The 12208-nt window shown below is 44.3% G+C and overlaps 1 protein-coding gene across 3 annotated transcripts in view; it reads right to left on the bottom strand.

Annotated features, from left to right (window-relative positions):
- Positions 1–6238: 6238 nt before the first annotated feature.
- dgkg (diacylglycerol kinase, gamma) overlaps positions 6239–12208 on the bottom strand; it is a 164530-nt gene continuing 158560 nt past the window's right edge. For 2 of the 3 annotated variants that reach the window (XM_014173605.2, XM_014173604.2), the window contains exon 26: positions 6240–11902. In XM_014173605.2, coding sequence (XP_014029080.1) covers positions 11798–11902 — 105 coding nt within the window. In that variant the 3' untranslated portion in view covers positions 6240–11797. Of the gene's footprint in view, positions 11903–12208 lie in introns of all 3 variants that reach the window. The other variant, XM_014173603.2, reaches the window with a different exon arrangement.

Genomic DNA, 12208 nt, shown 5'->3' with positions numbered 1-12208 from the left:
GCGGGGTGAACAGGCCATGGCTCGGGCGGTTGATGTCAAGGACGATGATTTTTTGGGCCTTCCTGTGACATTGGGTGCTGTAGGTGTCATGGAGGGCAGGTAGTTTGCCCCCGTTGATGCGTTGAGCAGAACGCATCACCCTCTGGAGAGCCCTGCGGTTGCGGGCGGTGTAGTTGCCGTACCAGGCGGTAATACAGCCCGACAGAATGCTCTCAATTATGCACCTGTAAAAGTTTGTGAGGGTTTTAGGGCCAAGACACATTTCTTCAGCCTCCTGAGGTTGAAGAGGTGCTGTTGCGCCTTCTTCACCACACTGTCTGTGTGGGTGGGCCATTTCAGATTGTCAGTGATGTGTACGCTGAGGAACTTGAAGCTTTCCACCATCTCCACTGCGGTCCCGTCGATGTGGATAGGGGCGTACCCCCTCTGCTGTTTCCTGAAGTCCACGATCAGCTCCTTTGTGTTGTTGACATTGAGTGAGAGGTTATTTTCCTGGCACCACTCTCCCAGGGCCCTCACCTCCTCCCTGTAGGCTGTCTCGTCATTATTGGTAATCCGGCCTACTGCTGTTGTGTCGTCTTGATGATTGAGTTGGAGGCGTGTGTGGCCACGCAGTCATGGGTGAACAGGGAGTACAGGCGGGGGCTGAGAACGCACCCTTGTGGGGCCCCTGTGTTGAGGATCAGCGAAGTGGAGGTGTTGTTTCCTACCTTCACCACTTGGGGAGCGGCCCGTCAGGAAGTCCAGGACCGAGTTGCACAGGCCGGGATTCAGACCCAGGACCGCAAGCTTAATGGTGAGCTTGGAGGGTACTATGGTGTTGAATGCTGAGCTATGGTCAATGAACAGCATTCTTATATAGTTATTCCACTTGTCCAGAGGGATAGAGCGGTGTGCAGTGCGATGGCGACTGCATCAACTGTGGATCTATTGGGGCGGTAAGCAAATTGAAGTGGGTCTAGGGTGTCAGGTAAGGTAGCGGTGATATGATCCTTAACTAGCCTCTCAAAGCACTTCATGATGACAGAAGTGAGTGCTACAGGCGATAGTCATTTAGTTCAGTTACCTTTGCTTTCTTGGGAACAGGAACAATGGTGGACATCTTGAAGCAAGTGGGGACAGCAGACTGGGATAGGGAGAGATTCAATATGTCCGTAAACACTCTAGCCAGCTGGTCTGCGCATGCTCTGAGGACGCGGCAAGGGATGCCTTGTGAGGGTTAACACGCTTAAATGTCTTACTCATGTCTGCCACAGAGGAGAGCCCACAGTCCTTGGTAGAGGGCCACATCAGTGGCACTGTGCTATCCTTAAAGTGGGCGAAGAAGGTGTTTAGCTTGTCCGGAGCAAGACGTCGATGTCGTGGCTGGTTTTCTTTTTGTAGTCCTTGATTGTCTGTAGACCCTGCCACATACGTCTCGTGTCTGAGCCATTGAATTGCGTCTCCACTTTGTCTCTCTACTGACGTGTTGCCTGTTTGATTGCCTTATGGAGGGAATAACAACATTGTTTGTATTAACCTGGCAATGGACAGTGGAAATATACAAACCCATGGTTGCGGTTTCCCTTCAACAAAGTGTTTGTTTGTATGTTTTTGCCAATGACAGATAATCATTGGGATAGTTTAAACCAGGTAAAATGATCGAACATGGCGCAGTTTATGCACAGCTGCTATCCTACTCGATTTTTGCCTTCACAAAATTAAACAACACTGTTCTGTCAAGCCTTTATAAAATGACAAACGGAGAGTGGCCTGTGTATCTTGCCTGATTTCATTTAGGCCATATGGCACATTACGCACTGCAGCGGAGAAGTGCATTCCATGTCAGGACATACATTGCAACATTGAAACATTTGATCGTGTCACGACTTCCCCCGAAGTCGGTCCCTCTCCTTGTTTGGGCGGCGTTCTGCGGTCGACGTCACTGGCCTTCTAGCCATCGCCGTTCCACTTTTCATTTTCCATTTGTTTTGTCTTTGTTTTACACACCTGGTTTCAATTCCCCAATTACATGTTCATTATTTAACCCTCTGCTTTCCCCATGGTTTTTGTGCGTGATTGTTTTATGTATGTTCGGCCCGTTATTGTGGGCTCGGTATTACGACATGTTATTGGAATATTTGAGTAAAGTTACTTGTGTTACTCATCTCTACTGTCCTGACTCCTCTGCACCAGCTACACCCAGACCACTACAGATCGTGTGGCCCATTGTCTCATGGCAGCTTTGATGTCAGCAACTGGCAAAGTGAACAAAACTTTCAGTAGTTGGAAAAAGTAATGTGCAGTACATGCGAAGTGGAAGTTTTTATTGTGGCTTTCCCCAGTCTTAGTTTGCATGTTTGTTCCTAAAAGCAAGTCAATGTTTTTTAAATGTCAGCAAGTCCATATTTTTCAAATGCCACTTATGTTTAAGTTGTGCATGCTACTTGAAATAAGCCTATAACCTTAATCTAGCGAACATAAATCAGGCCTTGTGCTCCAGTTTGTCTGTACCGAAAACATAATCAACCACAAAACCACCCAGGTTTCAATTAATTAATTTGTCTTCAATCAATCTTATACAACCTTACCAAATGACTAGGCTACAATGTAAATGACAGAGGTACTATTATTACTGTAGATTGTATGTTACAATCTTATATAAATCCAGAAGGGATCCACATGTAGGCTACCCTGTGTGATGTCCAGGAACGAGTATGGCTGTCCGGACTGACTGTGGCAAAAAAATAATGTTGGTGACCAAATAGAAGCCTTCACATAAACTCAGCATAAATGAAAGTGTGAATTCTGATTTAAAATTCAGGTAAATAAAGGAAATCAATGGAGACAAACTTCCTTGACATCCTTTCACTAGAGCTCTCCACAGCTCGCTTGTGTAAGCGGAGCCAAGGAAACGAAATGAGATACATTCAATAGAGCAGTCGAAAAGTTCACAAGCTTATTATGAGTTAATGTAATGTAATCATGTTTCAATTTATCAATTGGATTTTGAATATCTGTATTGAATATCGATGTTTGCAGGCTGACTTTATTCATGTGTGCCTTTGTCCCACAAACAAAGGTACAAACATAAGTTGAGTTATTCATGATGTCTTGTTTTAGGAGGGGGAAGTAGGGGCTGGGAGTGGGGAGAGAGGTGGGTGGGGGGAGGTAGAGGGGAGATGGGACAGACAGGACAATTATTGACTTCTTATTTCATTAACTTATTTATTTTTGGTTTGTTTGGTGTTTTATCCTTTTTTTTTACTGTTTTTTAATTCTTTATCTATATACTTTTTGAATATTATTGCCTGTCTGTGATCTGAACCCAACACAGAAAAAAAAAGAAAGATTTAAAGGTTGGTCACAAAAAAAGTAGTAAACCATTCTCATTATCATCTGTATATAAACCTAAACCCTCTCTTTAAAAACGCCAATGAGAAATATATGGGGAAAATCCAACAGCTGTTATGTAAAACAGAATCCCTAAAAGCCAATAGCTGTGAGGTATGTAAAACAGAATCCCTAAAAGCCAATAGCTGTGATGTAGCACTTATAAGATTGGAGGATGGACATGAATAGTAGGAATAGATAAATATACTGGATGTATAGTGGAGTCTTTGTTGCCTGGCCCTAAGGTCTGGGGAGTAGAGGTTGACTTACAGTAGAGGATCTTTTTATTATTGGCCTGTATGTCCCTCTCTGTTGGGGCGGATGTGGTGTGTGTGTGTGTGTGGGGGGGAGCTAGCGGGGGCATTGTTCGAGAGCGAGCATAATGTATTTGTATTCCAATTCTTTCCTTAAATAAATGCGACACACACAGTGACACATGCCACATTGGCTGTGTTTACACAAGTAGACCAATTATAATATTTTTTTCACTAATTGGCCTTTTGTCCAATCCGATCAGCTCTGAAAAATAATTGGGCTGACTGTGTAAAAGCAGCCAAAGACTGCTGCGTGTGTACAAGTACAACCCTCTCCTGAAGGACCTCTGTGTCCGAGAGCGTCCATCTTGAGAAGGCCTACAGTGAGCAGCATTATTCCCTGTCCCAACCTTATTTGTGCCAGCAGGGACTGGGTCAGTGTGACACAGATCTCTGCTCCTTATGCTATGTGAGCTAATCCAGCTCTTCTTCTTCCCACACACACAGACACAAAGTGATGTCCCAGTAACTCCTGCTGGTATAACAGGGATCTGTCTGTTCGATTGATTGTTTATTAGGACCTCCTTTAGCCCACAATGGGACAAAATATAGGTACAGTAACATTCATAACATACAGTATTGAAAGTATGGAAGCTGCTCTTGAGCAATAGCCTTCATTAAAGCCTCAAATCTGGGACTCAGTTTTTCCTTCAGGGTCCCTTGTTAGGCCCATCTCTCATTCCTCACTTCAGCTAACTAGGTCCCCTCACAGCTGGATCATTGTACTGTAGTATTAAATAAGTGGATCACTCTCAAATCTTAATAATTGAATGTCTTCATGGCAGTTATACCAAAGGGAATGTCTGACTGTCAATGTGCTATTTCCAAGATAATAAAAAACGAGAAAAATCAGTGTCGAGGTCAAATGATGCTCTCCGCGACACCAGACAAGATGTGACTTGTCTTGCCTTGCTATTAATAGCTTCACAAAGTCTGCATCCCAAATGGCACCCTATTTGCGATGTAGTGAACTACCTTTGACCAGGGTCCATGACCGAGAGCCCTATAGTGCACTAAAGGGAATAGGGTGCCCTTTGGGACGCTTCACAGAGAGATAATTCCTGCCTTATTATCGCAGCTTGTGTGGCGAAGAGAAGACTCCCAGCCAGAGGCTCCTCTGTCTCTGTGGGGCTTACAGTTGTATAAGTACAGTATACATTTCAAATGGCACTCTATTCCCTATGTAGTGCACTACTTTTAACCAGGGCCCATATATAAGGAATAGGGTGCCATTTGGGACGTAACCAGAGAGAGATCTTCTCTCCTTGCTCTTGCTTTCTGCTCAAACGCCTATCTCTGTGTCTCTGCTGGAGAAGAGTAATTAAACAATTACACACCGGCGAGAGGAGAAAGCTCTCCATATGTTAATGCATACACTCCTCACAGTTAGAAGACCTTGAAAAAGGAGGCGAGAGGAAAAAGCACTCCACTTAGCACTCCAAATAGCCTAGCATTCTTTATGTTATATTCATTAGATAGTTTGGGGTTGTCAGTGCAAATGGCTGTATTTTAGATATTAAATGAATGTGAGGGCACAGTATGGGGTTACTTAAGAGGTTAAGAGTACACATTTAGGCTTCATAACTCCTTCGAAGACTGTAAGGGGAAGTAAACATTTTGGTAATTTTGGTTCTAGTCTTACTTGCTTTAAAATCATCAAAGTTGGAAACAATCACCTCAGTTATAGGAAAAACAAAGCTGCATTTTATGGTGGGCTAGGACGAGAACAACCTGTGTGTGTATGCATGGGCCCGAGGTCTTGAGAGGGGAAGGAGCATGGCTAGAGGGGGTGGGTGAAGGAGCAGTGTGTCATGGGTGTGGTGGGGGATATGGGTCTTCTGCAGTTTGGTCATTCAATCACATTAGTCATTGGCCGTGTTCGAGAGCATCAAAACGGTGATGTATCACGGGTAAATTGTGACTGACTGACTGATCTACAAATAAGATTGAGTAGTTATTTATGATGCAAGGTGATTTGTAGATCAGTCAATCTCGACTCACCTTTAAAGTTGGCTGCAATGTCGAACGCTCCCATTGTCTCTTCACTCTGTTTGACAGTGATATGGGTGTGTTCCTTAGTGTGCATTTCACTAATTCGGTATAGATATATCAATATAGATACAGTCATTTTAGCAGTATCTCTGCTTCACAACAGTCTAAAACAGAAGCAAGTTATAACAGTTTGACATTAATTTGTGCACCTCTGTTCACAATAAGGATACAGAATATGTCTCTATGATCATGTCATGATGAGTGCCCTGCGTTGAAATCTTAGCATTTCTCCTGCCACACTAAGTGGTCCTTATCATCAACATAACAGCTCTACAATATCTGATTACATTTAAATCCAATACATTTAAGTAGAAGACAGAGCCAGGTGTGTGTGTGTGTGTGTGTGTGTGTGTGTGTGTGTGTGTGTGTGTGTGTGTGTGTGTGTGTGTGTGTGTGTGTGTGTGTGTGTGTGTGTGTGTGTGTGTGTGTGTGTGTGTGTGTGTGTGTGTGTGTGTGTGTGTGTGTGTGTGTGGAAATGTTGTAGAGAATAGAACAAACATCTCATTGGACCATATCACCAAAACAAAACCCAACAGAGTGCATAGCATATTCAACCTCTGTTTATTTGATAAATCTTTTGTCCATCAAAATGGAGGATGCCAACATACAGCTAACAAACATACCAGCGAGGAAGAATGACAGACAGTAGACGCAGCTAGGGCACAAGATGAGAATATTGATTCACGGTCCTCTTTTTGTCCAATCACAGAGAGGGAGTGGGTGGGTGGGGGGGCTACTGTCACTGTCTGCCCTTGATCCTCATTGGGTGCTACAGGCGTATGGATAGCTACATACCACACTGACCCTGAGGGGGTAAACACCACAGAACTAGAAGAAGTAGAACGGGCCTCCCCATTCAAGTCAATGATGCAATAATGGGAGGACTGGCAGCCATTTTGAGTGTACCCATGAATTTAGCAGTCAAATTTCTATTATCAAATGTTCCAAGCCCTTTCTATTAATTATATTTCTATGGTAAACACAACAGGCCTATGGGTTTATACATACATGTAGAACATCACACTCAGGAATGAAATGGACTGTATGCATGGCTCTACTGCATGTGTCCTGGCCACTAGTGTCACTCAATACTGTTAGTTAATCTGCCCATGCCTAAGAATAGGATTGCACCAACGACAGTGACAGTACGATAAACCTCACTGCCTATGTGAGTCTCTGAAGGTGGAAATAAAACAAGGTCGGAAGCGGGAGTGACAGTGGAGACAAGGGGATAATAGTTACACATGGGGAGGATGGTGACGAAGACTGTCTTTGGCTCCATTCCAATAATCCCAACTGAAATACTACTTAAAATGCAGCAACGTATTGGCCATATTCTAAATGGTATGCTTGTGTGGATATGGGAGCCTTTTTTGTGCCCGGTTGTCTCAATTCAGTGGAAGAATGTAGATATTAGTGATTAATTAACTACACGATCCTAATTGTAATAGACTGTGTATACTATCATCATAATTGGTTTATTTGATACACCACAAACACCACCACAAACACCCCCTTTAACCACCACTCAAACTCCCTCCTCTAGGTCACCTCAGAGGCAGCCTCTGCCGAGTTCCCAACAACAGGATGTTCTGGTTTTCAGTGGAAATGAAAAAGAGAACCTGTGACGCGATTTCCGCTTTTGGACGTTAGCAAGGCGACACTCCGTCTTAACTCCTCCTCCACATTTACTGGATTGGTTGAACAGTGCAGAAGAGAACCTCCCCTGACAGTTTTTTTCTTCTTCTTGTCAAGACCAGTATGTACGGCATCTAGTTTCAGGCCTTTCTTTTACACCTCCTACATTAGGTTACCTCAGAGGCAGCGTGGTTTCAACAAGTCACATCACATCATGTACATCAACAAAGACAGTGGCCACGGCCACACGCTATGGCTATGTTTATAACAGTGGATGCGGTGCAGTACATAGAAATCCCTGCTGCATCACGGTGGACAACTTACTGGTGTTGTCCCAAACAGCAGCCTATTCCATATACTGTACATTACTTTTGACCAGGACCCGCCAAGGGACACTCTGTCAACAAGAAAACGGATGTCCTCACACCGGCCCTCCTACTTTTTAAAATGATGAGAGGCCACATTCTACAGACGTCGTTGACAACCTGGGCTAAACCAAATCCTCTTAGAAGTGGATGTAGTTGGAAGTGGAAGTGGACCAACACCATAGGCAGTGATGGTACAGACCAGGCGGGTAGTTGGTGATGGCAGTGAGTTATTGCAACACAGGGTAAGAGGAGATAGTCACCATCATTCTTTGACTTGTTTCTATATATTGTTTTACTCCTTCTAAGTCAGTGGCTTGTATTGCAATTGTGCTGTTGTTGTGTCCTGGCAGAGAAAGCACGAGAGAGCCGCTCCTTTTGTTTGTTAGTTAAGGCTATTGATCATTTCTGATGACCAGAATTGGAGATGAGTGGTGACTGGTGAATAACACAAACATTGAGGATTGATATAGCGTCTGATAGGATTAAGTTCTGTGGTTGTGATGTCATGTCGGCGTCTCTCTTCCATCTCCAGATGATGAATCACAAAATGGCCGCTTGGCAATGGTGTACATTTCTCCTGGAAAGTCTCTATATTTGACCAAGACAAGCCATCACTGTCCTTTTCTAGCACAGAAGTATCAACATGCTATGCTAGCTACCAACAGGGAAAGACAAAGTAAATACACAAGGTCATGGGTTTTTAAGCAAAGGATTGGTTGGGGGGTTGAATAGCTAATATGACCCGACAGCAGGACAGGTCCTAGCTTGAGGGAGGGGGTTGCAACAATCAGCGTGGTCTCTCCTCAAGCAGACAGACATTTCTTTCTGTCTCCTTTGTTTCAGCAGGCATGCGGTGGTGAGATAAAATATATAATCAAATATCTATTTACACATAATTATAACTGTTTAAATTTAAAATCATCCTTTCCCATTAATGAAAAGTAAACTGTAAACATGCACACTTTTTACTGAGTCGCCTCGATCCAGGCTCCGTAAGGACTACACACAAAAAATGTGTCCAATGACCGTCGACCAATGATGCTATGTTAGGATTGTAGAGGTGATGTGGTCATTGAAATGTTTCCCATACGTACTGGTTAGAGGTGTTGCAGGGTCAGAACCTGTGGTCCACAGAGATAAAGGCTTTGTCCCAAATGGCACCCTATTCCGTATATAGTGCACTACTTTTGATAGGGTTTTGGTCAAAAGCAGTACACTATATTAGGATTAGGGTGCCTTGGGACTAAACCACTGTTTTACCTCTACCCCATGGTCATTGGACATGTGTCTCTGTTTTAGTGGGGCCTGGACACGAGAGTCTCGGCTCAGTGTGGTTTTAAAGGGAACTCGGGGCGAAGACATCAAAGCCTCGCCCCGTGAGTGGTGCTCTGGTGAGTCCTAATGGCACCATATTCACTACCCAGTGCACTACATTTGACCTGGGCCCAAAGGGAATAGGGTGCCATTTGGGACAAAAACTCAGTGTACCATGGAAGCTTACTCTGCCCTCACCCCCCTGGGCCCTGCACCCTAACCCCTACATCCTAGGGTATGAGGGTGCTCGACACCAAAGGGAATGTGTTGTGAACCAGCCCCAGACACTGAAGAACACTGATCTGTATGTACTCTTCTATACTATCCCACTGGGCACAGATGTCAATTCAATGTCTATTCTACTTTGGTTCAACGTGGAATAGACGTGGAAACAACATTGATTCAATCAGTGTTTGCTCAGTGCGATGCCTCAAAGCTCTACACTAATAATATATTATTAAAAACACAAAAACTAAATCTGTCGTTCTGCCCCTGAACAAGGCAGTTAACCCACTGTTCCTAGGCCGTCATTGTAAATAAGAATTTGTTCTTAACTGACTTGCCTAGTTAAATAAAGGTTAAATAAAATAAAATAAAAATATATGTGTAATACACCATCTTCCAGAATATACAAATACTGTATCTGCACATATATAGTTGGCCACTATTGTTGGGACAGTAATATTTTCATACGGGTAGTGGTATATCGTAGTAGATGGATACCACATTCTGCCACACGGGTGTCTTGCCTGTTCAGCTTTTGCCGTTAGGTTTGACTCCTATGTGTGATTTTCAGTTCAGCCCATTTCAATTGATAACATATCTTCCTGTTGCTTCAATGGTCCCATCCAGCAACAAACATGATTGGAATAACACCCACCATTTTACAGCCAGCGAGCCCTCATCCCTGGCCTCCTAGTTTTGCACTCTTGGACACTTCACATTGCGAGCTGATGTTTTTACACTGTAATTAGGAATAGTGTTTCACAGGATAGATCCTCCCAAAATAGCAGGTTAAATTTAGTTCCTGTCCACGTTATGGTAAATCAGACCCCTAAGACCTGGGGCAGTCAGGGCAGGCTGTTATATACCAGCACGAGGTAGCTGAATCCATTTCAATCTCTCAAAGTCTTCTGGAATATCTGTAGCTGGATGAGGCTTGTTGATTCAACCTATGGATGAGGCTTGTTGATTCAACCTATAGATATCCTGCTAGGCAGCAGGCACTACTGCTTATTCAACCTAAAGCTATCCTAGTGGGCACTTCTGATCGGGACTTCTCTCATCTCTACGGTGATACATGTAACATTACAGTAAGGGCCTACCCAACCTCCTTCAGTCTCCTCTCCCTCTACACTGAACTCTGCTCTTATAGAGGTCCTACTGGGCTCTTCTGATTGGGCAATGGACTCATCTCACATTCTCTACAGTGATATATATCTAGTCCACTCCTCACCCCAAACTCCTTTGGTCTTCTCTACACTGGGTTTCTTTCTTCAACCTATAGCTGATCCTACTGGGCACTTCTGAGGGGGACATGGGACTCCTCTCTCATCTCACGTCGCTACAGTGATACATATAAGTAAGGTCCACGTCTCTCTCCAACCTCTTTTGGTCTCCCCTGTACACTGGGCTCTGTTCCACTGGTCTGGCTCGAAGGACCAATGGCCTTGCCATTTGGAGGAGAACAATAAAACCAGTCTAAGTTGATGGCCTGTGTGACTGAGTCTCAGAGGGGTTTATACACTTACTAAGATGGTGTGGTGACCTGTCTACAGTATGTGAATAAGCCACATGAAGATAGACAAACCTCCAGTCCCTGCCATCTGTTTGACCTGACACCAGATCAGCTATTGATATTCTACAAAACTAGGCTAAAGATGGTTGTTGTGAGCAAATATGCTGGGGGGCAAAAATCCCTGCATGTTAGTTTGAGTTTCCCATGCTTCCCAGGCCATTGTTACTGTGTGTTTTGCCCTGCTGCCACCGTCAAGCGTAAACGAAGCAGTCAATAATAGATGATCTCTTTCCGTTTCATCTCTCAGGCAGTGCAGTGTTCTGTGCCGTGGAGAGACACTGGAGTGAATACTCTACAAGCTCTGATCCATTATTCAACGGGCTCCTCAAAGAGAAAGGAGAACTTGCACGCACGCACGCACGCACGCACGCACGCACGCACGCACGCACGCACGCACGCACGCACACACACACACACACACACACACACACACACACACACACACTACTTTCATATGCTGTTTGTCAATCATCCCATTCCTTGCTCTCTCTCTTTTGCACTCTTTCTTTTCTTCCCATTTCCCCTTCGGCTGCTTCTCTCTTTGTCTCTCTCTCTCTTTATGTGTTTCCTTATCACTCCATCTATCTATCCCTCCATTTGAGAACCAAGGCAGTATCCTAGATGAACCTATATGCTGCTGGCACTGTGTTTTGCCAAGGCAGTGTGGCATTACTGATGGGTCTGGGCTGAAGCTGAGTCTGGAGCTGGGGTTGACTGAGCTAGTGTGCCAGTGACAGGGTCAGAGTTCAGAGTTCACAGGAAGTTCTAGAAGCTAGAACATGGATACACAGGAAGTGGTCATTACACTGAGAGGAAGTCAGTTCATTCTGAAGTGGTACTGTAGGTCCAAGGGGCAATGACTTGGTCTGTGGGACCTATTGAGTTGTCCCAAGAGGTTGGTGAATGTGTTTGTGAAGAGGGGGGAGTTTGAAGTGTCCTCCTCACTCATAGTCCCGACTTCTGTTGCGTCTCTTGAAGAACAAGAAGGGGGTCTTCTGAGGAGGGCCCAGTAGCATGGGAACCTGGTTCTTATGTGTGATCTTGATCTGTAAGGGGAGGAGGGACAAGATGAAACGATATTCAGCAACTCTTGTAGGACAATGGAAGTTTGCTTCATAAACCAATGTGCCTTCATCTGTAGGAGGGAGGGACAAGAGAACATTTGACCAGGAAGTGTCCAGAAGTCTGGTCCTTCTTTTCTACTTCTAAATCCTTCACATATAAGATACACAATGGTATTTTACCATAATTTCCTGCTAAAGAAATAGCCAGCTTTTCATGCTACCCCACAGATAGAAGATTCACTTTTCAGAGCAACTATCTGACCTTGAAATCCAAATAACCAAGGAAGT

The sequence above is a fragment of the Salmo salar genome, chromosome ssa25, assembly GCF_905237065.1.
Source record: "Salmo salar chromosome ssa25, Ssal_v3.1, whole genome shotgun sequence".
Taxonomy (NCBI): Eukaryota; Metazoa; Chordata; class Actinopteri; order Salmoniformes; family Salmonidae; genus Salmo; species Salmo salar.
The sequence above is the reverse complement of the archived record's forward strand: the minus strand, read 5'-3'. Positions and strand labels throughout refer to the sequence as shown.